We start from the raw sequence: 25,949 nt of genomic DNA, 5'->3' as shown, positions 1-25,949 counted from the left end.
GGCAGAGTCCGACCGATTCCGCCGGCCGGCGGGCCAAAGCCGAGGGGGCAAAGAAAGAGTCCAGTAGATCAGGACAGAGGTAGATCCTGCTAGAAACTAGATCTGAGATGGGAATCTGAAAAACGATGGTGGATAGTCAGATGCGCACTTCAACTTGAAAGCATAAACCTTACAGAGGCGAGATGATCGACGTGACGAGAGAGTGAAACGAGGTTCAAAACGAAAGCCTCGCCGTTTGCCATCGTCGGTACGAAGCCCATCGAGGTCATGTACGACTTGGCATTTTCGAACCGGCCAATGAGCTGCGACAAGGCCACGGCACGGCTGCACTTTCCCCAGTTTGAGTCTTGGCGCTGGACCGACTTCCTTCTTCCCTCCCGCCCAATTACTCCTTCTCTCCTCCTCTGCCTTTCATCGGAGGCCGCCGCTTCCTTCTCAATCAACCATGGAGAATCAAAACAATCTTGCTGCCTACGGGCTGAGTTACTGCACAATTACGCCACAATCTACATCATTGGAACCAGTATCTGATCGTGTCTTATCGTCTGCGAGTCCATATTATAAGGGTGAGTTGTCTTCCTGGAAGTATTTGGTTCTGGGTCCCCATCAACAGCTGTCACCCCGACATGGATCGAGCTATGCTGACCAGAATCAACAGTGGCTACAGGGCCCCCAGGCAGGCCGACCTCGCCCCAATCCTGCCCCCCAAGGGCCTGATGGCATCTCCAGTGCCTAGAGGCTTCACGCTGTTGCTCATCTATAGCGTCTACGTGGTCACGCTTGGCCCTCTGCTCTTTGGGTACCACTTGGTAAATCTCGGATTACAAGCTGTAGTCTTGATAGGACTGACAGACATCAGGGAGAACTCAACGCTCCTCAGAAGGTCATCACTTGTCAAGTCGACCGAATCCCTGGATATGTCGCCCTAGGACTCCCTCAATGCATTCGAATGGACGCTTTCCAATGGGGGATGGTGCAGTCTATGTTTACTGTCGGTGGTCTCTTCGGAGCCATTATGAGTGGTGCCGTCGCCACAAGATTCGGACGACTCTTTGCCTTGAAATGGGCCTCCTTTTTCCTGGCTGGCGGACCTATTGCCGAAGCACTTGCGGGTAAAATATGGATAATGGCCTTGGGCAGAGCTCTCTCTGGACTTGGAGCCGGTGCGGCCACCGTTGTATCTCCTATCTACATCTCCGAGGTATCGCCCCCAACGAGCCGTGGCTTTTTCGGGGCCTTTACCCAGGTCCAAATCAACTTTGGCATCGTTGTGGCACAACTCCTTGGATTCTTCTTGTCCAAATCCAACAAATGGCGCTGGGTCCTAGCCGCCGGCGGCTTCATTGCCGGACTCATGTTCTTCGGCCTCACGCTCACGCCAGAAACTCCGAAATGGCTTGCGGCAAACAATCGACCGCGAATGGCACGAGGTGTTCTGCAGCGCCTCAGAGGGAAGACGGCAGACATCCGGGAGGAGATGGAGGACTGGGAGATGTCGGGTGAAGCTGAAGAGGAAAGCCTTCTTGGAGCCCCGAGAAGCTATCGACAGCGCAAAGAACCCGGCCGATCCATCATTGATGTCGTCAGAATGCAGAAGTACCGACGGCCCTTGGTTGCGGTGACGGGCACCATGATGGCTCAACAACTCTGTGGTATCAACAGCGTTGTCATGTACAGTGTCGCCATTCTGGGCAAGATCATGCCCAAACAAGCTGGCCTCGTCACAGTCATCGTCTCGGGGGCGAATGTCCTCGTCACCTTGTTAGCAGCCCCTCTACCTGACAAAATTGGTCGAAAGCCCTGTCTCCTTATTTCGATCGTGGGAATGGGCTCGGCATCGGGCATGCTGTATGCGGGACTCGCAAAGCATATTCAAGCCCTCACGATCGTTGCCGTTGCACTATTCGTGGCCAGCTTTGGGATTGGACTTGGACCCATTCCGTTCATTTTATCGAGTGAACTTGTCGGACCTGAGGCTGTTGGAGCTGTCTCAAGCTGGGCACTTGCAGGCAACTGGGTATCGACATTCTTAGTGGCGATGTTCTTCCCTATCTTGAACAAGGTAGTTGGAATCAATGTGTGGTGGATCTTCGTGGGAGTTGCTGGGGTTTGGGCTATCTTTGTGGCCGTCTTTGTCCCCGAAAGCAAAGGCAAGGCCAATGCGGACGAGGTGTGGCAGAGAAGTCGACCTTCCTGATCAAGATTGATCGCGGTGCGTGTTCTGATGGCAGCGTGGGGTGCAAACCTTCAAGAAGCTCTTCTGGTGGTATCTGGACACGTTAGAGGAGTGAAAGAGCCCTGGAGGAGGATGGGAGAGGCCGATTGCCGCTGTGGGCGTGTGTTGGCGAAACCGGTGCGTAGAGACAGCCTCGTCGCCTCGTGCTGCCCCTTGTATTATTAGCTCATCATTCGAGATTAAGGTTCATTCTCTTGGCAGGCCTCAACCAGGTTTATTCTGACTTGTTTGCTTGACTTCTTCTGTTGAGCTGCAACCACCGTCACCTGTCCAGCACCACCAGCGCTGTGCGTAATCAGCTCAAGAAATGCCACCTGCTACGTTCTCTCGGATGGAAAATGAGCCGACAAGCGTTGCCTTGACATTGCCGAAGACTGTGACCACCGCATGCACTACCCCGCAGTCCTAATATCCTTCGAAGCTTCTCCACAATGGCTTCGTTGATAGATCTCATTACCACCAAAACAGGTTGTGGGAACCGCTAGTTAGTTGCACAACCAGCTGAGCGTGGGAGCAAGACACTCGACCTCGCAGCCAACCACCCTTTTAAGCTCGGAGTGAGTCCGGAGAGAGACATGTTTCCTGCTCCGCTTGGCTCTAGGTTTGACGTACCACTGGCACTGACGTCGACGCACCAAATTATCTCAGCGCCTGTTTTCTGATCGACACTCATTATGGCAAATGGGAGGCAAGAGGCGAACCGAATGCACTGACCCATCATCCTGGCAATGCTGCCAAGGCAGGCTACCGAGGCAGATTCTGTCCATTCATCTATTGCATTCACTCATACCAGAGATTCGAAATCACCCACCAGCGTATTTGGGCCGTGGAGATAATTACCGTGTCCAGGGTGAGCTTTTTCCTGGTTGGGAAGCTCGAATGCTCTCGGATTTTGTGTAACCCAACATTTGATGGATTTTCAAGAGCCGTGTCAACCGTGGCTCCAGTCGGCGGCTTCAACCAAAGCTTCTCCAACACAGCGGCGGTCAAGAAGTATTTGAATATGCCCTCTTCCCCTCGTTCGAGACCTCCCTTCTGGAATTTCCCTCGAGTCCTCCAGAGGCATGTTCTTCCTTTACTCTCACGATGGTATCCTCCATTACTCTCTCGCTTGCGGTGACTACGCTTGTATTCTGTTCTGTTGCTCGCGCGCAGAGTAATCTTCCTCAGGTTGATCTTGGATACGAAATCCACAAGGCGATCAGCTTCAATGTATGTCTTTCGGCGGTCAACACCAGAGCCTTGCTCATACTGACGCCTCTCTGAAGCAAACTGGGCAAACTTACAACTTTTCAAACATACGATTCGCCCAGCCTCCCATAGGTGATCTTCGTTTTGCTGCTCCCGTTCCACCTACCGGCAGAAACAGTGTCGTGCAGAATGGCAGTGTCGAGAGGATCTGTCCTCAAGCTGCCCCTGCATGGTCTCCAATTTCTACAGAGTTTGTTCAATATTTGTTAGCAGGCAATGCATCATCTTTCAACCTCACCAAAGCCGAAGAGCAACTTCAGATTGCGTTACAAAACGCAAAACCTGTCCAGCCAGATCCAAGAATCTCGGAAGACTGCCTGTTCCTGGATGTGATCGTGCCCAAAAAGATCTTTGACGGCTCCAAAAGCAGAATCAGGAGGCGTCAGAACGCGGGCGCTGCGGTGGTAGTCTGGTGAGTCTAGGCAATGTTCTCGAAATACTTAGCTTACCAGAGACAGGATCTACGGTGGTGGTTACACGGAAGGGTGGAAAAGATCATCTGGTAACCCTAGTGGTCTCATTGAGGCTAGCCAGGTCGGTGGTGGAGAGGGTATCATCTTCGTGGCCATGAACTATCGACTGGGTGCGATGGGCTGGCTTGCTGGTCCTACCTTGCAGGCTGCTGGAGGTGTGTCCAATGCCGGTCTCTACGATCAGCGTCTCGCTCTGGAATGGGTTCAGAAGTACATCCATCTGTTCGGCGGCGACCCAAAGCGAGTCACCGTCATGGGTGAGTCCGCTGGAGGTGGCTCAGTCGTCCACCAGATCACCGCCTATGGAGGCCAAAAGGGGGTCCCATTCCAGCAAGCCATCCCACAATCACCTGGCTATCTTCCGACGCCGTCATATTTCGTCCAAGAAAACACCACCCAGACGTTTCTGTCTTTGCTGAACGTCAGCACTATCCAGGAAGCCAGGCAATTATCTTCGGCTGCCGTGATCAAAGCCAACGCACTTCAAGTGGGAGCGTCCACCTATGGAACGTTCACTTACGGGCCAGTGGTTGATGGAGTATTTGTGCCGGCGCTGCCGGGGACCCTTCTCAATGCAGGGCAATTTGCAAAGAATGTTAGCGTCATGGTTTCTCATATGCTCAGCGAAGGCCCCATTTTTACGCCACCGAATGTACAAACCGACGATCAGTTGGAGGCCATGATACTGTCGCTGAACCCTGAAACCCCTGCTCCCGCAGTCAACTACATTGTGAAAACACTGTATCCGGCAAAATATGATGGAAGCCAGCCCTACAACTCTCCTATCGAGCGGACAATCCTGTTTATCACCGAGACCTCCTTCACCTGCAACACCTATTTCCTCAATAAAGCATACGGCAACCAAACCTACGCCTATCAATTCGCAGTTCCGCCGGGCATTCATGGATTTGATGTGCCCTACACGTTTTACAACGGTCAGCCCACCAACCTGACGCAGGATATGATTGCGCCTGTTGGTAAAACCCTTCAAGCCTACCTTACCAACTTCATCATGACGAGCAACCCAAACGGAAATGGGCTGCCGCCCTTCCCAATGCAGGGCCAGAATGCCAGTATGAATTCTATATCCACCACGGTAAAGCGGGTCAAAGATGATACCTCAAACCAGAGATGTGCATGGTGGGAGAAGTCACTGTTTACTTGAAGATTGGATGGGTGCTTGATCTGATGCTCATAGCGGAGGCTAGTGATGTATGTGATATGTTCCTTTTTATCATGCGATATTCTCAGCTTCGTCAAAATGGCTGGGTCCTGAAATGGAAGCCCGAAATAAAGAGGACTGACAGCACCTCTTCTGGTATGAACGGGTGACCTCCCTTCGCTCATTTGACCTGGCACTATGTCTCAATGGCATTGAAGATGGAAGGCTCTTTGTCACCGTTTCTCTCATCTGGCCCCCTGATTCCCTTGCTCCTTCGTGACCGCCATCTAACCCATGCCGCACCGTTCTGACACACACATACCAAATTCGACGAAAGTGCAAGGGCAAAAACTTTTCCACAGAGCAGATTCGACCCGTGGGTCTGGATTCTGGTCTGTGGTAAGTGAAACCCCTGCTGTTTTGAGTGGGGTTTTTGCTTCTCTCCTCAAGCTTAGCTACAAGAGGTAGGGTCCACCTCATTGCCCATCTGTTGACACAGGCTCAGTGTAATCAGACACAAATTTCGAAAGTACAATATACATTGTTCGACCTGGTGAAGGGAAAATGGTAATCATGTGATGCTGTTAACGGTGATGGTCTCGGTGACGGTGAAGAGTCGAGATCATGCCAACGACTGTTCAGTCCAACGATTTATCATTTGCCTTGGACAACTTTTCCACCGCCAGCCTGTACCTCTGTCGACAAACATTCTTATCACACCTCCTACCACATGATGGCGTTCAAATTGTTCGTCCTGCTCTCTGCTCTACCCTCCATCTTCCCTCAATTCGCGGCTGCGAACTACGAGAGCTGGACCGGGCTTCCCTACTGCGCAGTAAGCCCAGCATATGCCAAAAGGAGATGTGGTTTCTTATCCCAAACTGACAATCCTTGCAGCAAGACTGCTTCACCAAGGGAATCAATGCTTCTCTCTCGACTTGCACGGATGTGTCGCTTGACTGCTTCTGTCGGAATACTGACGTTGCTAAGAAGTTTGACTTCTGTCTCCAGACCAATGTACCTTGTGACTCGAATCCTATCAACAGCGATGTCGAGATCTTCAAGAATCGTGTCTTCTGCAACGCCTCCGCCAACAGTGGTTTCAAATACACGGTGATCAAGGGCGCCATGACCGTCACACTGGGATCAGCATCCGGAGGCGATGAACCAGCCACAATCTCGGATTCTGATCAGACGCAGGCATGTTACCATATCACTCCGAAAACCCAACTGCATGGTTGGAAGGACTAATATTCTGTAGATGTCCTCAACTTCGCAATCGTTCATCTCAACTAACATGTCAGTCGACCCAACCTCGACCAAATGCGCTAACTCGAGCTCTGTGACCGCAATCCCTTCTCAGAGCTTGTTTACAAGCACGTCGACTGTTGTCGTGGAACTCGCAAGCGCTATTTCATCCAGCCGCATGTTGAATGGCACTTGGACCGGGTCTTCAGCACCTACCGTTATCGTTGCAGGATCGGTCAATAGCGCAGCTCGTGCTCGTGTTGGTGTCTGGAAGACCGTGGAATTTGGAATATGCCTCCTCGTGACATGGATCCTTGTTGCTAGGATATTCCACTGACGCGAGAACGACTGCGTATTTCGGTGGCCGTATTCCAACGTTCTCCCCTTCTTCGAAGGCTCAAGCGGTCTGGATGTTGGATATCGGATGAGCTCGGCGTTGGGATATCACGACAACTAGAGAAGATGCACAATGATACTGTTACGGAGTACTTGAAGGTTGAAACCCGGGTCGCACAATCAACAACTCGACTACGGATTGGTACTCTAAGGTTCGGACCTCTCCATCAGTGACTCGCCATGGATAAGTGCCTTCCCGCAGATCAAGGTCACACGGACAATGTTGTGCATCTCATGAAGCTCTGCAAGATATCTCCGGTGGGTGGGACGGCGCCTTTCCGTGTGTAGGAGTTTCGCTCTTCGTCGCGCAATGCGTTCTTCCTCGAAGGAATCATACATACATAATTTTCCGAGTGGCAATGCCATTTACTCTCCCCCTCCTATACAGGCTTCCAGAACCCCCCCGACAGACGTCCACGTCGGCTAACTCGTCGCATCATGTCATTGAACCCAGTTCCAACTCCGGGGGATTGAGCGATCGCCGACTCTCTGAAGAAGTTACCTACTGTCTTTGATTCTTACGATGGATTGTTATGGGTTGTCTCCAGCACTTCGTGCACAGGAGCGGCGCCCAAATGTCACGGGGCTTTATTTCTTGCCCTTGTTCTACCGACTTGAGCATGGCACATTGCTATGGCATCACAGCAGCGTACGGTAATCACTATCCTCGAGATCAAATCCCAGGCAGTGTTTCTACGCTCCAATGTTGGTCATGAGGACTTTGTTTCTCTGTCTATAAGTTCTTGTTTATTTTTTTTCTCAAATCAACCCCGTTGTTCTCGGTCCTCTTGTTTGCGCGCTACCCTTCCCTTGCTCTTCTAACCATTCAGCCCATCATTCTAATTTCGCGATAAACCATTTCTTCTCTTTGCAGCGTTATGGCTATTGCAAAATCTACTATTTTGATCCTGATTCTGCTCGCTGCGGTCTACACATGTGCCCAATTTCATGGCTGGGACGACCTTCCCTCATGTGCACAACAATGCTTCAACGACGCTTTCATGTCCAGCACCAGCGACTGCGGGAAGCAGGCAGAGGGCAGACTATCTATTCGCGTCTGCACCTGCTCCAGTTCCACCTATAACAACACTTTGAGATCGTGCCTCTCCAAATCAAGCCCATGCAGTGATCAGACGATCACAGATCAAATCCTAATGACCAACGACCAGGTCTTCTGCAATCAGTCTATTGACGCGGCGGTCTCCTGGGGAGGGCTACACCCGCTATGGGCTGTATGCGGTGCGTTTGGAGCGACTGTTTCTACGAGCATCAACCTGAATTGCCCTGCACCGACGACTGAGGTATGCAATTTTCAGGCTTCATAGATCATTCCATGGGAGACGACTTTTCTGACGCTTCAAAGGCCGGCTCAGTGATCTCAGACCCTGGCTCCACTTCTTTCTCCAGCCTCTTTGCTGATTCTTCTTCTACAACTACTCCCTCTACCTCTGCTTCAGACCCAGTCTCTTTTCCGTGCACTTCTGCGATCAATTCCTCTTCCTATGCTCCTTCTGTTCCATATTCGGCTCCAGCCTATCCTCTTCCCTCACTTGCCTCCTCTTCCGACCCCTCCTTTGCAACACCTCTTGCCTCTATCTTCCCCTCTACCCATTCCACACATTCACAAGTCCCATCGTCGCCTCACCCTTCCGCCCCAAGCGTATATACTTCCAGCACCGTTGAATCTCGCTGCCTCGAGAGTCCACACTGTTATCGGAACACGGCAATCACAATCTCAATCACAAGCACATCTTACGTAACAACTACTATCACCTCGAGCTTGCCAACAAGCATTCCCGGAGCTCCTACTTTGCACTTTACACTCACATCCGCTTTCACGGGTGCATGCCAAAGCACGTTTCAAGCCTGGGAGAGCACAAAAAGCAGCATCGCGATTTCGACGGGCCTAACAAGTGCGCAGCAATCTAGTTTCAGCCCAGGATATCCTACCCTAGTGACTCTTACATCAGCCGGGTCAATCACGAGCAGCAACAGCTGGTCCTCCTACGAAAGCAGTGATAGCAGTAGCGGGGATGGTTACGGCACCAGTCAAAGTACCCGCGATGGCGGTGGCATCGGCGGCAGTAGTGATGTGAATACCAGTACAGGCCCACAAACACAAACGAAATCTCAGTCTCTGCCAGTGACAACCCATGCTAGCACTCCTGTCACTACTGGTAGCATCACCTCAATCACTTCTCGGACGAGTGAGAGTACAAGTACAAGTACAGACGCAGTGCCAACCCAGACCGGCGGTGTGGGAATACTGGACTTTCGGTACGAAGCGATCTTTGCAACATGCCTGCTGACGACCGTATGGGTTCTGATACTTGGTCTGTGAGTATCAGAAGCGAATCGCATAGTAGCCTGAGACAAGTAATAGGAGGCTATTTAATTTGAGTATTGAATGTCTTGTGAACGCGGGAAACCACTTAGGCTCCTTTGGCTGCTGGAGTCCGGATGTTGACCAAAGTGAATGGATATGAACCATGTGAGGCCAGGGCCTCATGACGAGTTTTGTATGGTCATCAAGGGGTAATGATGAGTCCATGACTCTGCACAACCGATCTCTCACTTTCCTTTTTAGTAGCGTGCAGGCAGGTGTGAAGCCGCCACCTCTTCACATACTATCGAACAGTTACACCTCAAACGCAACAGCGGTCTCGGCCTCTTCCTCGTCACTTGGTCTGGTGCACGAGACACGAGGATGGCGGTGACATTCGTGCTGTCTGCTGACATGTTTTCCTTCGCCGGTGGCTTTACTAATATGCTATATCGATCGAGGAATCCAACGCCAGTTTAAATCTTGGTACGTTATACTCACCCGATTACTGTCGCCCGAAGATAGAACCAAAACAGATACCTGGCAGTGGCTAGCAAACAGAATGACTGTACCTGCTCCTCTTCTCAAGACGTTCCTCGCCGGCATGCTTGTATTGTCGAAACCAGCTCGGGCCCAACATTACACCAACTGGACCCAACTCTCCACATGCGCGCAATCATGCTTCAGCACCTCGCTCCTTGAGGCCTTCGGGTCCTGCGGTTCCATCCTCTCTGGCGGAGGCAATGCCACGGGCGTTGACGATTCTCCCAACACTAGACTGCGGAGGTGCATCTGCACGGATTGCTCGTACCGCTCGACCTTGGGTGCGTGCCTGGAGAGCCGTTGCATGGGGTCCGAAGGCGGGTCGATCGACGAGATTGTGAACCTGGATGACCGGGCCTTTTGCAATGCGAGCGTGGATGCGAGGGTGCAGATGTGGGATCGCAATTTGATCTGGGTGGTTGATCAGAGCGACGATGGCGCTGGGACAGACAGCCTGGCGAGCTCGTCGGGCGGCGCACAGGGGGTCCTTTGGACTTGTTCAGCGACCTCGAGCACTGTGGGTGGAGGCACAGGCGCGGCCATCTCCAGAAGTAGCTCGTCGTCGGCATCTCCGGTTTGTTCTCTCCTGCTCCGCCATTCCATCTGGGAGCTTGCCTCGGTTGACGCGGAATAGGTCACTGATTCGGCCATGCACACGGTGACTGTTCTAGCGACTCTAACAGTAGTGGCGCCTTCTGCTGATGCAGCCACAATCCAGAGCGTCCTGAGCGCTAACTTGACCACTCCTCCGTACGTGGGGAGTGGCGGATCAATGCCAACGTCAACATCGACAATGACATCGTCAACCGGGGTCAATTCTTCACTCGCTATCTCGGTCACACCGACGAGCCCTGCGGTGTCGCTGAGCACGACAGCACAATCATTAACGTCTATGTCGTCAAGCGGCACTATTGCTTCTACGACGTACACCAGCGAGGCGGAACCACCAAATCGTCTGTTCGGGCTCGGAACTCTTTTGGCGTTGGCTGTGTTTAATCTTTTATTTCTGGGGACCTAGTCGGCGTGATCTCGCACACTGGGTAGCGAGATGATTGTCAACATAGACAGATGGCTGACGACGTTGGACGATAGCGACTGACAGCTCAACTTCAACTAGGGTAGTTTTTGTCGACCCGGAAAGGCGGACCTAGAGATTCGGAGTCGAGGAAGTGATAATTCAATTGGATATTGTCATTAAGCATAAAGAATGACACTTATCGGACTGTTGTTGCCGGTTGAGCGCACCGTTCAGACAAATCCCAACAAAGGGGGACCGACCCGCCCACCAGGATTTCCTCACCAAAGAGGACTGTAGAAAAACCGCCTTGATCAGGTCGTTCTGGATTTCCTGCAGCAGTATTTCTGAGCTGTTCAAGTCTAGACAAACGAAACCGCGGCGAGAACCCCATTTCCCGGCCGTTGATGAAGAACGAGTGCCCATTGACGTCTAGACCGCAGAGTCTGCAAATGATATCAGCTGGCCTCCTCACCCGCTGCCTCTGCAAAAGGGACGCCGTGGTCGCCGCTTGTTCCCAGTCCTCGGTCAGGATTTTCGTCTTCGCATACGCAACTATACGCCAAGCGGACGGGTCAGTTTCGTAGCGGGGTGAGGGAAAATGGAGAGAGGGGAGGTCAAACGGGGTCAAGACAGGGTTTACAACTGTGGCACGCTTACACCGCCAAGAAATCCAAGCCTAGGCCTTGGCAGCCATTTTCTTGGCACAGCCATCCTTAACTTTGGCTTAGCCTTATCGCACTTCTTGGGCAGACCAGTCTGCTGCTCAGCCTCCTAGCCCTTTCCCTTCACTCCTCATCAAACGCCTCTATTCGAGGGGAAGGGACTTTATGCGGCCTTCTACGAAGGTACAGTTTAAGAACCTGGCATACTGATTCCGACGACAGACAATGGATAAGGCTCTGTTTCCAAAGGTTGCTCCTTTCACACCCAGATTGGATCTTAAGGCCTGTGTTGGTGACGGCAACTACCAATTCTGTCCGTCGGGATCGAGATCGCGAGAAATTGCGGCCCATACCACCCAAGAGACAACCAGTTCAGAATTGGCGCTTCCCACTTTTTTGGTACTTCAACTGCATACCACCCAGAACAGCATGCTCTCGTTACATATATATAATACGGAAGAGTTTTCGATTGCCAGCCTTGCTTAACAACTGGGTGCTCGGGCCGCGGAGACAAACATACTCTCGAGCGCTAACCGGCAGCGACATGAGTAAGACGTTCGTGTTTGACTTGAAATCGAGACAGGCTCGAACTCGGAACCGGTGCACCCTTGATCCCATGATCAATCCCTTCCCCCAAAATCCGAAGAGCAAGGGATTCACGTGTGAATAAACTGAGAGGAGTGTCATTGGCATGCCGGTGCTGAAGAGTGCTTCGATAGGCGGCTTTTCGAGCTGAGTTATGCAATGCATTTTGGTTGCGATGTGCAGAGCTACCAGGTATCAGATTATACAGGACAAGACGATACAAGCAGTCGCAGCGACACTTCCAGGCTGATCCATGGCACCTCGATAGGATAAATGCTTAATTCTTCCAGCCGAGACTACTGAAATGCGAAATACGAACCACCCAGAGAGGAATCGTCACAATTACTCGGCTCTGGTCCCAGAAACCTCAGCCGAGATACTGCTTGTGTAACCTGAGAACATCTTTGGGGCTTTGCAACCTGTGAGTGGACAACAGATGCTAGGTTACTCGACTGATCACGACAAGAGAAACAATTATTCCCACGCCAAGGGTCTAGAGCACTCGTTTCTCAGGCTGAATCTGTCAGGTGAGGTATGTCGGCTTGCTGGAGTCCTTGGAAGGTGGTCACTCGGCCCTTGATATACTTACCAAGGCGTCCTCGAGCTACACTTTCACACTTTAAGCCCTTTGTCACCAACTTCTGCTAATTTTTTTTTTACAACTTGAACGATATCAACATGCTGGATGATCACTTCTACACTCTTGACTTCCGTGGCGAGCTTGCGCCTGGCCGTTATGAGCGTGAAGGTGTTCCTGGCTACGTCTACAGCTCCCAGCAGCCTGGGATCATACCTATTTTCTGCTGCTACGACCCCGACAGTGGTGACCACTTCTATACGGCTGACCCAACTGGCGAGTTTGCTCCCCAAAACTACCGCTACGAGGGCGTCGGATGGTACATGTTCAGAGAAAGAATCGTCAGCACCTTTCCTCTGTACCGCTGGTACAACCAAACAAATGGTGACCACTTCTACACCACAAACACGGCTGGTGGGCTTGCTCCGCAGGGAGGTTATCAGGAAGAGGCATAACAGGCTATCTGCACGACATTTCGGCACCCAATAGTGTGCCACTCTATCGATGGTACAAGTCAGGGCTACTCAGCAACTTCACATTTGACCCCGCCATCACTCCGACTCAAAAGTCCACTCTCTTAGAACGTCATACCTGGGCGTACTATCGCGCTGGAAGTTGTGGCAATCTATCTGCCCAAGAAAAGGACCGCGTTCAACAGGCATATAGGAGACCCATCAGCCACAGTGTTTCGACGGTTCGAGGAGCCGAGGGTGAACGCGAGCGCCTTCGTCGGGGCCCAATCGCCGCTCGGAGACAATGAGATTGTGCAAACCCTGTTGCATGAGATGATGGACTGTGCTGGGTATACTCATCCCGTTCGCATCGACCCCCCGGCGCCGAACGCCGGCGTCCCGTATGATGGCGGCAAATACTACGGAACCCCACCCCTTAGGGCGGAACTGTGTATTGCTGGACAGTAGAGTGATTCCGCGACCATCCATCTCATGCTGGCACCATGTACCGACACACAACAGAGGGCTTGTCCTTTAATTTCATTGGATGACCTGAAGACGAGGGGGAAGCCGGAGATCAGGGAGGAGATGGAGAGCAAAGAGGAGCTTGGTCCAAATAGTGTTCAATGTACCGAGGGAGAGGTAAATTATAGCAAAGGAAACAAGTCTATTAGGTGCAATATCCATGTGAATCCCTCCACCAAGCTTCCCCGAAAGAGCAATGTGCTTCTCGGAGACGTGTACTAAATTAGATTTTTCGCACTCATTAATTATGCTGTTTTTATTTGTCCTGGCTCGAGTTTTGTCGCTTCTCGCACCTTTTTAGTAATAGTGAGGCTTATGCCCTTGTTTCGGCTTGATCCTTTTAGACTTGCAAATTTGGTTGTAATCTGTTTGCCTACTGGACTTAAGTGAATTGTTTATGACTGCCAAATTCGGGCATGGCTGCTATTTGTACGAGGTGGTAGTAAGCTCGCATCTACAGTACCGCTTTATCCAGAATGTTTGGGGTCCACTCCAGAGGTCATATCCCCTATGTCTCACGTAAGGGGAATCCGGGGAACAACCACCGGAAAACCCGGTAAGCAGCATCTCTCTAGATTAAACGGACTGGAAGATTGCAATATCCTCCCAGTGAAGCTGGCTGGGCAGCCGGCCATGAAGTATATACAGTGAAATCTATAAAACTCTATTCCTATGTACGACGTGCTCCGTATTCGATTCATGAAAAGCTTGAATTCTCCTCGATCCGATTCAATCTAACAAGCAGGGGGCTAGCGTGGAGCGAAGTGGCCACGCTAATCAGGTTGGTGGAAATTCGAAGAATGCGAACTAGGGGGCCTGATCTGACATAGGTACTTACCTAGTCACCTCGAATATAGACGCTGCGCAAACATTCACGACCTTTAGATAGAGTGTGTCTTCAACCCGCGAGAAAGCTCCTGCTTCAAGGAAGATGGCATTCCAATTCTTTGTGCTGTACGGCTTAGGGCTGTGTCTAGCTGCTGTTGTCCTCAAGGCCGTCTACAGGCTCACCTTACATCCTTTGGCGCGATTTCCAGGTCCTAAAATTGCCGCGGTCACCAATCTGTATGCTGTGAATCGTGATCTGATCTCCAAAGACTCGCTCGTCAAGCACTTAAAGGTGCTTCACGACAAATATGGTACACGAGGTTCTTGATTTCAAAAGCCGTAGACTTACAAGAACCAGGGCCTATCGTGAGAGTTCGACCGAATGAGTTGCATATCTTCGACTGGGAGTCATATCGAGCGCAAGCTACCGTGACCAATGTTTTGGTAACACCCGTGGAGCTAACGATGTCAGTGTGTTCAAAGCAGGCTCCGACTTCGATCGCCCTCGCGAATTCTATAATGCGCCTCAAGTCGAAGGCTCTCTTCTCAACATCAGCAACGGGCGAGTGGCGAAACCGCATCGAGACCTCTTCGTTCAAGCGTTCTCCAAGGCCCAGATTAATGGACTTGAGCCACTGATTCACAAGAAGGTGGCGCTTTTCCTCTACCGGCTGAAAGCTGAAGCAGACCAGGATCGGACCATCGACCTCGACTTGGCCTTGAACTGCCTGACAGCTGATGTCACCATGTATTATTGCTATCAAATGAGCCTGGGCCTTCTCGATGCTCCCCGCTTCCGCCCCAACTTGATTGTTGAGCTCCATGAGTTCGCACCTATTGTTCCCTTTTTCTGGTGTGAGTTTGCTCCCGTTTCACATGCGGCCGATGCCTAGAACGGCATATCTCATGGAGAAAGCACCCCGGTCTTACATGGTTGATACACCAAATCGAGCGAATCATGCGCTAATTATGCTTGTCCGGGCAGATTTCCCTAACATAGGCAATATCATGAACAAAGTGATTTTCTCAGTATTGCCTCATAAAGTGGTAAAGACTTGCTTTCCAGCTGCCGCGTCCATGATGGATATGATGGCTGTAAGTTGAACTGACCTCCTAAATGGCTGCATAGCTGACAGAAGAAGCAATGTAGAGCGCTGATTACTTCTCTGGCTCAAGCACCGGTCGACTCGAAGGAGGTGACATCGTCGATTTTCAGAACGGCCCTCAATCCAAACCGAGAAAAGGGGCAGTATATTGCAACTCCAAATGAACTAGCGGCTGATGCCGTTCTTATGTTCCTCGCGGGCACTGATACCACTGCTCATGCACTGACATTCGGCATCTGGGAGATGATGAAAAGGCCTGAGCTTTGGACGCGGTTGCGAGAAGAAGTCGTTGGAGTATTGCCAGATGCGCAGAGTTTTGCGCCCCTCAAGGATCTGGAGAGTCTGCCTTTTCTTGTAAGTTGACTCGGAGATACGCTTGGGTCGAACTAAGCATCTGCTGCCAGAGAGCTGTGATCAAAGAATCTCTTCGATTCTCCATGGGGACCTCTGCGCGGCTCCCCCGAATCGTGCCACGAAGTGGTGCAGTTCTCTGCGGAGAAAGTATTGCTCCAGGAGTATGTTTCCGCTTAATGAATTTTCCACCATTTCGTGCAGTGTCTTACTCAGCTTTCAGACCCGCGTCTCCTTCTCCCATTACGTCTACAACAACGACCCGGCAATATTTACAGATCCATACTCATTCCGACCTGAACGCTGGCTCGGAAACAATGTGGATGAGCTCGAGAACCATATGGTCAGCTTTTCACGCGGAAGTCGCAATTGTATAGGAATGAAGTACGTTCCATCCTCATTCGCTTCTTTTAAAATGGACAAGAACAAGTCGCGTTCCTGTTTCTACTATGTTGGTGTCTTCAGCGGCGATAAATGTTTGAATTGCATCTAACAGGTTTAATCAACCAGCTTGGCTTATGCGGAACTCTACACTACATTTGCCCATCTGGTTCGCAGGTTCGATATAATCAACGACGGTACAGCGAATGAGATGATGGATTGGACCGATGCATTCACGCCCAGATTCAACGGTAATCTCAAGGTGAAACTACGAGCCCTCGATTCGGGGACGGAATAACCATCCTACATTCAGCGTTAGGCTTCGAATACAGATCATGTCTCACTACGTTGCCTCGTATAAGAGCCATTGCCCATGCTGAAGAGAGAGAGAGAGGAAGAAAGCAAAGAAGGCAAGGCCGTATTCCCATGATCTTCATGCCATGCTCTGTTTTCTGTGGCATCCAAGCAAGCGTGAGAAATTGGATCGTATTGGGGAGGAATTCAATCACAGTCTCAGTTTCAGGGAGTTGGCTTTTCATTATGTGGTACTGAAGACGGATATCATTTCCTTTCTCTCTGGAAGATCAACCAAATCCTTGTGCCGTATGGGTCGAGTTTCAAAACTCGTGGGTCGTAGCGCGGTCTACAAATTGCCTAAGGGCATGAATATTCTCTATTCTCCGTGTAGGCTTTACGTTGATACGGGGTGGAATAGGGGTACCTTCACCACAAGAGGCTCTGGTTCATCGCCTTCGACGACTTCATCACCCGTATCAGACTTTGGCTCAAACCCTGGCTCCTATTGCCATTAGTGGTAGGCTGTGGGAACATCAATGCCACGTCTGCGCTCTATGTGCTATGGCTTACTCGCTGCCACATTCCATTCATGGATAGACCCCCACCAAGTATGGTCAGCCTAGTGAATACGCCAGTTCGGTGGAAGGCCCCATCTCAATCGTTCCCCTTTAATTGAGGCTAGGCTGAGACAAAAAGGGGGTGCGTGAGTGGTGAAAAGTTTTCCCGTTGCCGGCCTGGCGGTAAAGTCAGAACTAAAAATTGCACCATGAATTTTCTTCGGACCGTGCAGCTGTGTCGGTCAAACCTCTTCTTAATGGCAAAAGAAGCTCTACGCGTGCAAATGGGAGTATTGTTCCCCGTCATCGTCCAAGCCAGCTGAAACAATGGTCTCAACGCGTTCAACGAAAAGGCGCTCCCGCAGCCCGGCTGCGAAGACGACCGATAGCCGTCCGGCCAAAATCCGCCGAAAGCAGAAACACGCCGTAAGGAAACCGAAGAAATCATTCCAAGGTGTTGAGGTCATCCTCCTAGATATAGGTAGGTGGTATTTGATCGTGGCACTTTCCAATGTTGTATGCGACATTGGCTAACGCCGGACAACAATCAGAGGGCACCATATGCCCAATCACCTTCGTGAAAGACACTCTGGTAAGAAAGTGCCGTTGTCCACTCTGCTCTTTTTCTCAGAATCGAGTCTATGGCCAAAGCACTAGAGCACTTATACGCATGAAAAAGTTCCCATACGCCCTCAAAGCCCTCCCTGATGTCCTAGCATCGAAGTGGGATGACCCGACTTTCATATCCTACCGTGACGCTTTCCCGGAGTCAGCCACCTCATCGCCTGAAGCATTTGAAGCCCACGTCAAAGACCTCACCGAGAGAGATGTAAAGATTGCTTACCTGAAGAACTTACAAGGTAAAGCTTTCTCTCTGCCACAGCCTAACATGCTCATCGCGTCCTCTTCCGAGCTCACAACAAGCCGATACTGAAGTCAAGCAGGCTATCTGTGGGAAAATGGATATCAGACGCATGTCTACTCGACGCCCGTTTACCCTGACGTGCTGACAGCTCTTGAAACTTGGCATTCCTCTCCCACATCCGGCAGCGGCAACGGCCCCGGCAAAGAGATAACTATTTACAGTAGCGGGTCTATTTTCGCACAAAAGCTTCTGTTTCAACACATCAAAGACCCCTCTTCGCCAAACGATCCCAAGGCCATCTTTGACCGGCGGGACATCATTAAAGCGTGGTTTGATACGACAAATGCGGGTCTCAAACAAGAGGCTAGCAGCTACGAAAAGATCGCGGCAGAGCTCGGCCGAGATCCGAAGGAGATTTTGTTCTTGAGTGACAATGTGAACGAGGTGCGCGCGGCGACCAAAGCGGGCATGAAGGCGGCAGTGGTAGACAGGCCAGGAAACGCGCCGCTCTCTGATGCGGAGAGAGCCGAATTTGAAGTGGTGGAGAGCTTTGAGCAGATTGAGCTGTGAGAGCGCCTGTGAGAGAAGGATGAATCATGAGAAGAGAGCAGTTGGCTGACAGTGGAAGCTGTGAGAAACCCCAGGTCTAACCCGGAACCCAGAAAGACCCCGAGCCACCCTTTCCGAAGAGCACGTTGCTCACTTGTGTGCAGTAGAGACATGGAAATCCCCAGCGACTACCTGTTCGATCTGCCACACGTCCATTATCTACCTTCTGAGTCCTGCTTACTCGATTACTCATTACATCTTCCGTTAAGTTGTATTTTTCTTCTTGGCTGCTACCATCAGGATCTTTTCCACAGGGAGATTGACAAGGCGTATAACACTCACAGCTGCGATCGGCGTGGTAGGCTATGACTTGCAAGTTGACCCGCCGTGTCCCTATACTGCGATTGTGTTGATATGTAACTGTATCCTCCAGATTCTCCTCTCCCAATGTGACCTCAATACGATTCCCATTCCTCGAACTTGAAGTTCACCACACTCTTTCCTATTGAAACACCAATCCCGCCGATGCGCCGTTCTCTGGATCCTCGTGGACACCGTTGTAAATACGACCTGCGAGTTTTTCTCGTTCTGTCTACCCGAAAGTAGTATTTAAGACACATCGGACTTCTTTCGAGTTTTCTCTCGACGCTGCTGCTTGATGTTGCATTGAATGCATCACCCTATTCCCAGCGTTCATCCCAAGGTCCTCTGTACTATCTTGGTACTTTACTGTTCTGGTCAAGACGCCCTGGCTGTTGTAATGTGATATCAGATCCAGAATCATAGTGGCAAGCTGACCAACCGTCGCAAATGTTTTCATTGCGGCCTAATTGGAATGATCAGTGAGACACTCTGACGCGCTATTAAATCTAAACAACCCCTGGCTAAGCGCATGAATCTTCTAATTTTCCAGCTACCCTGCTGTTCCGCATGTTGGACTCATAGAGTCGACTTAAGAGAGAGAGGAAAACTACTTCGTTCTAGGTTGCAACATGCTGACGATATAAGGTGATTGGCACGTGACTCGAACTGCCCATGTGGCTGGGTAACTGCCAGTGCGCTATTATATCACAATGGCAGCGATCAAATATACCGAAGGGATGATGTACAAGTTGCTATTCACAGTACTTGTCGGTATTATTGTGAAGTGGCTGCACCATACACGCCGGCGACGTTAGGAAGGTGAAGTTAGCTGATCAATCGAGGAGTGTCTCATGTTGACAGTGGGCAGGAAGAAGCGGTATTCGCAAATAGACACGGCGGTCAGCCATCACGGAGCGAGATCAAACACCGCTGGCTCTGGGCTCTTAATATCATAAGAGACATGTTGCACTGTCCTGAATTATCATGCGTTGATGTTCATTGAGAGCATGGGCATAACCTTTGCAGAGTACATGTTTGGTCTGGTTGGGTACTTCACCTCGGATCCTCGCAACATTAAAGCTATCCCAGAAACCCATTAACACATTTTCAAGGTGCATCACCCCTGTGGCCGAATCTAAGCTCACATGAGTGATAGGGAATTGAGACATGAGTCTGGGAGTGCTAAGGCCTACCTGTTACCCATTCTCTGGCGAGGGCATCTTTACCCAAGATGGCCCGGACTGGAAGCATTCGCCAGAGATGCCCCAACGAGAACTCGCACGAGTCTAAGCTAGAGACTTGGAGACGTTCACTGATCAAATTGAGACTCTGATATCGACTTTTCGACACTCTAATGGCGTAGTGGATCTCTACTCTTGCGACGACGAGGGCGCTACTCTTTGGCGAATCTGCCGAGACACGGTCAGAAGCAGATTAAACTGAATTTGCTGAACATTTCGACAATGAACTTGGGCTACCGCCATATGACTACCTTTAGCACGTCTAAGCTTCCTATACAACCCTCTCAGTTATAGAAAGTCTTAAAAATCGTCAGGCGCTATGCGGACTGCTTTATCGAGAGGGCATTCCAGTACGCACGTGAGCACGATCAAGAAGAGGCCACGGAATGCATCCCTTTATTTTCGATCTTTACATTGAGTGTCAAGGTCGATCGTTAGCACGGGACCAGCTCGTGAACGCACTACTTACTGGATGGGATACCACAGCGTGCACCATATCTTGGACAATCCTCCACTCTATTCGTCATCCTGAGATGCTCCAATGACCTCGTGAGGAGATTAATGAGGTCGCCGGCTTTGAGACAGCGATTACGAGAAGTATAGAGCTCATAAATGTCAGTGCGAAGGATGGGAGCCAAGGCCTTTGAAGCAGGTCTAGTGCACTCAACCTTCATTAGGCAACGCGCCTTCTCTTTGCCGCACCCCAGTCCCCGATTAGAGACGATGCAAGGCTGTGGAAATCGCAGAAAGGACGACCTCGACATCAAGAAGAGGGAGATACGCAGTGAGTGGCCTATCCTCAATTCTCGGTATCTGAAAGTATGATCTTGACATTCTGGTCCTGTCACGATCTGGAGTGCATGATACAGTCCAGGATGCCGGTCATCCTGGTACGCCATCGTCGATAGACAAAGGATCTAGTGGACTAGAATCTGTCGAATGCACGAAAGGCTATCGAAGGAGACTTACGCCTGTCGTGCTGGCTCATAACTTGTCCAGGACCTTCTACCTTCATCAAATCTCTGATTTTCGCTAAACCTACAAGTACAGAAAATTGGGCTATGAGTGCCAAACGAAGACATACTGTGGCTAAAAGGAGGGATCCTCCGTGGTTCGGGGATCACCCTAGTTGGTTTTGTCGTCGCATCCTTTGAGGTCAATTTAATACATTGATCCTCGTTGGGGCCGACTTCCCAACTCCTACCGCTCTTGCTGTCCCGCACTCCTCAAGGGAAATACCGCTTGTCTGATCTCTTAGCGGGTGGCCTTATATCAAATTTTCCTGGCCACGTCCAAAGACCCGCCGGAGGGAGCAGAGCCAGAGCTCGGCAAGCCACAGTGAGAAGGACCAGAGAGTCTCGCAACGACCTGCCCTCCCCCCTGTGTGGTGTCCCCCCTCTCAGGCCGTCCAGTGCGTCTCTTTCACAATAGGTACATTGAGACAGCATGATGGGCCGCGCCCACAAATCAGACTTCCCGGTTTCCGAAGATGAACTATGTCCGTCACACTTTGGTGCGAGCAGGAGAATGCTGTAAAATCAACCGGTCCTCCTGTCGCTTCGCAGGATGGAATGGCCACCATGCAGAAATATCCGCCACTCTCGGTGAGCCCTGGGTACGGAAACAGGACCCTTTTCGCCTGTGTATCTGCGCTCGTTGTTCCGCCCTGGGTATAGCCTTTGAGCCTCGGTTCCCTCAAGCCACGTTGGCTCCTCGCAAGGAATTACATTACATAGGTCTATGGTCGTGAGTCAAACACAGAATTCGACTATCCCGGAGATCGGTGAGATGCAAATTGGGCAGGCCTGCTTCGGATCGTGGTTCGAAGAATCGCGCAAATTTTCTGTTGCGAACCGAACGCGGCGTGCTCGGCTTGCTTCTTGCTCGTATTGCGCTACAACTAATGATAGGAATCTAATCAACAGGCTTGAATCAGCCACGGTCCGTAACGTGGTAGAAGAGACACAAGGAGGCCTTGTTGCTGCCTGGGCCCTACACAATCGATCTAGTCGCCCAACAGAACGTTCGCTATATTTATATTTACGGTAGCAGACATGGCCGCGCATGGAGATCCATACATCATGTCTCGAGATCCTTTGGCATCCGGCAGACTGACGGCTCAACACTATCTTCTCTTGAGGCGGCTGGGCTGGTTGCTTCATCCAGACATTGCAGCACAGATCAGAGGCTTTCATAGGCTCGAGATTGCAGATGTTGCTTGTGGCAACGCCATCTGGTCTCTTGATATGGCTGTCGATTATCCCCAGGCACAGATTACTGGCATCGACATATCCCCACAACAGTTTCCGCCGCAGTTCACATGGCCTCAGAACGTGGCACTGGAGATCCACGACATCTTTCAACCCATGCCGGACAGATACATCGGTCGATTCGATGTTGTGCATGTCCGATTGATCATGGCGGCGGTCTATTTCCAGGACAAAGACTGGGTTATGCACAATATCGTAAGATTGTTGAAGCCGGGTGGGTTCATACAATGGACCGATGCCACCGTTCCCGTCCTTCGAGCAATGAGCGACCCTCTGAGATATCCGGGTGCGTTTCGAGAGCCTCCAGCAATCACGGCTCCTTTGACCAGCCTCTTCTCTCACACAGAATGGTTACGACATCTGGCGGAAGAGCTCCAGCGTCACGGTCTAGTCAATCTTCGCTATATCGATGTGCATCCGGTGCCGTGGCTGTCGAAGCAGGAGACAGACAATGCAATTTGGGCTTTGACCGACATTCACGAGGGCCTGAAGGTCAGAGCGACAAAGGAAGTGTCTGACCTGTTTGGAAGGGCCGTGCAGGAAGCCCTCCAAGACATCAGGCAGGGCAGGGTCTACTATACCACCTATTACACAACAATTGGTCAGAAGCTTGGGTAGCTCACCGGGACGGATCTTAGACTTCGAAGATGTTGCCCCTTTCCATGGACTGTTGGTTCAGCATCGTCATCGAGCGCATGAGTGGACACCCGCACTACGTATTCCCCCGCCAAAGATTGCCCTTGCGAACAAAATTTATCGTCACAATGTTGCGCTTTGAATCAGAGGATGCCAGGCTTTGTTCAGAGGCTGTTGCCGGACAGCACCTACGAGCATGGCATAATGTACTGTTTGGCACAATGGCTGTGCGGGACAAGCAGTCGAATATGGAGGTCCAACAATGTCGAGAGGTCTGCATTATTGAAATCCGTGCTATGAAGAGATCAGGCATTGCTGATATAAATATGAGTCTGCGTTCTTTTCGGTTGCCGGATTGGTCGTCTGATTTTTCTCCTACTCTGCAAACACAAGGGTCTTCCAGTCCTTGCTCTCTTCCCAAGCCCCCGCGACCTTGTAGCATGTCAAGTCCTCGAAGCGCTTGCCGACAATCTGGAGTCCAGCGGGCAACTTGATGTCCGGATTATCTGGAGCGGGTACAAATCCTACAGGTAGAGAAAGGGCTGGATGACCCGTGGAATTGAACTGTGCCGTATTGCTGAGCACGCCCAATGGATAGGAGAGGCTTTCGAGCGGCCCGGCCTGAGAGCGACCAGAGGTGCCGTTGGGACCCCTGAGAAATGGCAACGCCGGCATGGGCACGGTCGGCATTACCAACACATCAACAAACCCTAGGGCCGCGTCATATGCCTGTGCCGCTTTGTTCAGCAGATTCGTGCATTTGGCATGCAAGCTGGCCCCGTATTTGTCGTTAACATACAGATACCTCATGTAAAGGTTTTGGGCGCCGGGACCCAGGGCGTCGAAGAACTCTTGCGAGAGCAGCGCTTTCTGGCTGGGACCCATGGCAGGAGCAGCGGCAGCACCGCGGTCTGTCAGTTCAAGTTGCTTGCGCCCTGTGGTGTCGCCGAGTAGCCCTTCACGACCGGCACGCAGTGGCAGGGCACACATCCATATGACGCAGATTTGCTCATGATTCGGGACTGATACCTCGACGATTTCGGCGCCCATTTCTTTGAAATCGGAGATGGCTGAGCGGCACGCCTTGGCGACGTGGGCGTCCATTTGTTTGCCAGCGAAGCCTTCCTTCAGAATACCAATCTTGAAACCTTTCAGAAGTTGATCTCGTGGCTTGGTGGCACCAGCGGCAAGGAATTCGTCCAACGCGCTGGAGAAACGTAAGGATTCTGGGGCCATGGAAAACGGTTGTCGGTCATCTATCCCATCCGGACCGGAGATTGCTTCGAGCAGGCGAGCATTGTCTCGAACGGTCGTCGTCATTGGACCGGTATGGTCAATAACGGATTGGAGGCCGAGGATACCGGTGTAAGGAACCAAACCCCAAGTCGGTTTGTGTCCGACGATACCGCAGAATGCTGCTGGGATGCGGATTGACCTGTACTCCTCCTGCATTATTACAAGATTTCCTTGATGAGATCGCCTTGGTGGTTTGGAAAGGACGAAAACATACCCTCCTTGGTCAGCCCCCAAGGCCATATCGGCAGCGCCAATTGCGACCAATCGTCCCGATCCGCTACTAGAACCTCCACACGTATAGCCGTCTGCGAACGGATTATGGACGACGCCGGTATACGAAGTATTAGAGATCGGTTCCATGCATGCATTCTCGCAAGCTACAGGCCCGTTGTTAGCCAGCTCGTCCTCCTCTGACCTCGAGCACATCCATGTGCCTTCAATACATACCAGCTTTACCTGTGACTATGCCGCCAGCATCCAGTACTCTCGTCACAATGGTGGCGTCATAAGTGGGGATCCACTCTCCATTGACAGGCGGAAGACCATTTGTACATCTGACGCCCGCAACTGCAATATTGTCCTTCACTGCCACCGTGCGTCCGGCCAGCAACGCACTTGTAGGAGCGGTACTCTTGACCGAGCATCGTGTCGCCCAACCACCTTTCTCGGTGTTCTCTGGAATCTGAATATCTGTCCGGACATACCGGTCTGGGTCCGGTATTGGCAGACAGCCGTCCTCCTGCAAGACGAGCTGTGCACAATCTTCGAACGACCCAAGGAGAACACGCCAGTCCTCGATTGCGCTGTCGGATATTGATAGACCGGCCGCTTTGACAAGTGCTCGAACTTCAGCAGCATCGAGCTTAGTTCCCCTATTTGCACCAGATGACAGAGAAGACACCAGGTCAGTTGAAGACGCCATTGATGCTGCTGTCTGCAGAAGGACTCACTTTCCCAATGATGCTACTGCCATCTTTGTAGTTGTCGAAGTGGTGTCAACAAGTAGTAAGTGTCTTCATGTACAGTGCCCTGAGATATAAGGACAAAGCATCCCTCTTCGTACCAGGCTTATCACCCTCTTCTTCTTCTACTTCTTCTTGTTGCGCCTGTGTCTGAGCTCTCAAAGCCGGAAGGAATGATACGCCCAGTATATACAGACCCCATTGTGTTCCGGCCCCAAATGTGTGCCGACCCCAGTGCGTGCCGACTTCCGGCCAAGGGGGTCATCCGAGACTGCATCCTGGAGTCTGTGGTTTCCGTAGAGCATTGTGGTCGTCGTGAGACTCGTCCGTAAGTGATAAGACTCGGAGATATCGCTCCTGAGCCGTGGGATATAGTAGTGCTCTCAGTCTCAGACATCGAAACGAGTTGAGAGGTAGCAACGGTGGACATATCCGACCTCGTCTCGAGAAATGTCGGCTCTGGGATGCCAGCACGTGACCTAGCCGAGATTTTGGAGTCCTTGTTGCTCGACTCCGACCTCAATAGCCTTGTCGTTCATCGCCTTCGTCGATTCAGCATATGCCGCAACTCCGCCCATCGTTGCCTGTCATGGAAGGTGAGTGTGGCACGGAAACTGTGGTCCGAGACCTATAGCACAGAAGTACGATTCGTGTCTTTCCCCAAAGTCTCGATAAGAGATCATCCACGGTCTCCACTAGCCCAAGGGACAGGCATCGCGAGTCGTTGTTCCGGACATGTGCCCTTGGTGACCAAAATGGTAACTGAGGCCCAGGTAAGGCGGGACGATATTAAAGA

At 51.3% G+C, this 25,949-nt stretch overlaps 10 protein-coding genes across 10 annotated transcripts; 8 read left to right on the top strand and 2 right to left on the bottom strand.

The window, feature by feature from the left end:
* Nucleotides 1-626: 626 nt before the first annotated feature.
* Z519_04425 (uncharacterized protein) lies at nucleotides 627-2,197 on the top strand (the record flags this gene model as incomplete). The annotated part of the gene is made up of 2 exons (XM_016762171.1): nucleotides 627-809; nucleotides 860-2,197. The coding sequence occupies 2 exons, from the start codon at nucleotides 627-629 to the stop codon at nucleotides 2,195-2,197; spliced, it is 1,521 nt and encodes a 506-aa protein (XP_016621118.1).
* Nucleotides 2,198-3,322: 1,125 nt separating this feature from the next.
* Z519_04424 (uncharacterized protein) lies at nucleotides 3,323-5,125 on the top strand (the record flags this gene model as incomplete). Its single annotated transcript, XM_016762170.1, has 3 exons — nucleotides 3,323-3,448; nucleotides 3,505-3,899; nucleotides 3,946-5,125. 3 exons carry the CDS (start codon nucleotides 3,323-3,325, stop codon nucleotides 5,123-5,125), a joined length of 1,701 nt encoding a protein of 566 aa, XP_016621117.1.
* A 730-nt stretch (nucleotides 5,126-5,855) lies between these two features.
* Z519_04423 (uncharacterized protein) lies at nucleotides 5,856-6,707 on the top strand (the record flags this gene model as incomplete). The annotated part of the gene is made up of 3 exons (XM_016762169.1): nucleotides 5,856-5,957; nucleotides 6,020-6,359; nucleotides 6,427-6,707. The coding sequence occupies 3 exons, from the start codon at nucleotides 5,856-5,858 to the stop codon at nucleotides 6,705-6,707; spliced, it is 723 nt and encodes a 240-aa protein (XP_016621116.1).
* Nucleotides 6,708-7,644: 937 nt separating this feature from the next.
* Z519_04422 (uncharacterized protein) lies at nucleotides 7,645-9,107 on the top strand (the record flags this gene model as incomplete). Its single annotated transcript, XM_016762168.1, has 2 exons — nucleotides 7,645-8,067; nucleotides 8,130-9,107. 2 exons carry the CDS (start codon nucleotides 7,645-7,647, stop codon nucleotides 9,105-9,107), a joined length of 1,401 nt encoding a protein of 466 aa, XP_016621115.1.
* A 658-nt stretch (nucleotides 9,108-9,765) lies between these two features.
* Z519_04421 (uncharacterized protein) lies at nucleotides 9,766-12,062 on the bottom strand (the record flags this gene model as incomplete). Its single annotated transcript, XM_016762167.1, has 3 exons — nucleotides 9,766-10,043; nucleotides 10,112-10,494; nucleotides 11,833-12,062. The coding sequence occupies 3 exons, from the start codon at nucleotides 12,060-12,062 to the stop codon at nucleotides 9,766-9,768; spliced, it is 891 nt and encodes a 296-aa protein (XP_016621114.1).
* Nucleotides 12,063-12,575: 513 nt separating this feature from the next.
* Nucleotides 12,576-13,394, top strand: Z519_04420 (uncharacterized protein; the record flags this gene model as incomplete). The annotated part of the gene is made up of 3 exons (XM_016762166.1): nucleotides 12,576-12,888; nucleotides 12,933-13,088; nucleotides 13,141-13,394. 3 exons carry the CDS (start codon nucleotides 12,576-12,578, stop codon nucleotides 13,392-13,394), a joined length of 723 nt encoding a protein of 240 aa, XP_016621113.1.
* Nucleotides 13,395-14,382: 988 nt separating this feature from the next.
* Nucleotides 14,383-16,415, top strand: Z519_04419 (uncharacterized protein; the record flags this gene model as incomplete). Its single annotated transcript, XM_016762165.1, has 8 exons — nucleotides 14,383-14,590; nucleotides 14,638-14,686; nucleotides 14,752-15,134; nucleotides 15,265-15,374; nucleotides 15,422-15,739; nucleotides 15,790-15,900; nucleotides 15,960-16,120; nucleotides 16,247-16,415. 8 exons carry the CDS (start codon nucleotides 14,383-14,385, stop codon nucleotides 16,413-16,415), a joined length of 1,509 nt encoding a protein of 502 aa, XP_016621112.1.
* Nucleotides 16,416-17,298: 883 nt separating this feature from the next.
* Z519_04418 (2,3-diketo-5-methylthio-1-phosphopentane phosphatase) lies at nucleotides 17,299-18,406 on the top strand (the record flags this gene model as incomplete). Its single annotated transcript, XM_016762164.1, has 4 exons — nucleotides 17,299-17,452; nucleotides 17,523-17,563; nucleotides 17,651-17,831; nucleotides 17,916-18,406. 4 exons carry the CDS (start codon nucleotides 17,299-17,301, stop codon nucleotides 18,404-18,406), a joined length of 867 nt encoding a protein of 288 aa, XP_016621111.1.
* Nucleotides 18,407-22,043: 3,637 nt separating this feature from the next.
* Z519_04417 (uncharacterized protein) lies at nucleotides 22,044-22,877 on the top strand (the record flags this gene model as incomplete). The annotated part of the gene is made up of 1 exon (XM_016762163.1): nucleotides 22,044-22,877. The coding sequence occupies one exon, from the start codon at nucleotides 22,044-22,046 to the stop codon at nucleotides 22,875-22,877; it is 834 nt and encodes a 277-aa protein (XP_016621110.1).
* A 393-nt stretch (nucleotides 22,878-23,270) lies between these two features.
* On the bottom strand, nucleotides 23,271-25,113 carry Z519_04416 (uncharacterized protein; the record flags this gene model as incomplete). Its single annotated transcript, XM_016762162.1, has 2 exons — nucleotides 23,271-24,568; nucleotides 24,639-25,113. 2 exons carry the CDS (start codon nucleotides 25,111-25,113, stop codon nucleotides 23,271-23,273), a joined length of 1,773 nt encoding a protein of 590 aa, XP_016621109.1.
* Between the last annotated feature and the right edge of the window lie 836 nt (nucleotides 25,114-25,949).

This window comes from Cladophialophora bantiana (assembly GCF_000835475.1).
Source record: "Cladophialophora bantiana CBS 173.52 unplaced genomic scaffold supercont1.6, whole genome shotgun sequence".
NCBI classification, from domain to species: Eukaryota; Fungi; Ascomycota; class Eurotiomycetes; order Chaetothyriales; family Herpotrichiellaceae; genus Cladophialophora; species Cladophialophora bantiana.
The sequence above is the reverse complement of the archived record's forward strand: the minus strand, read 5'-3'. Positions and strand labels throughout refer to the sequence as shown.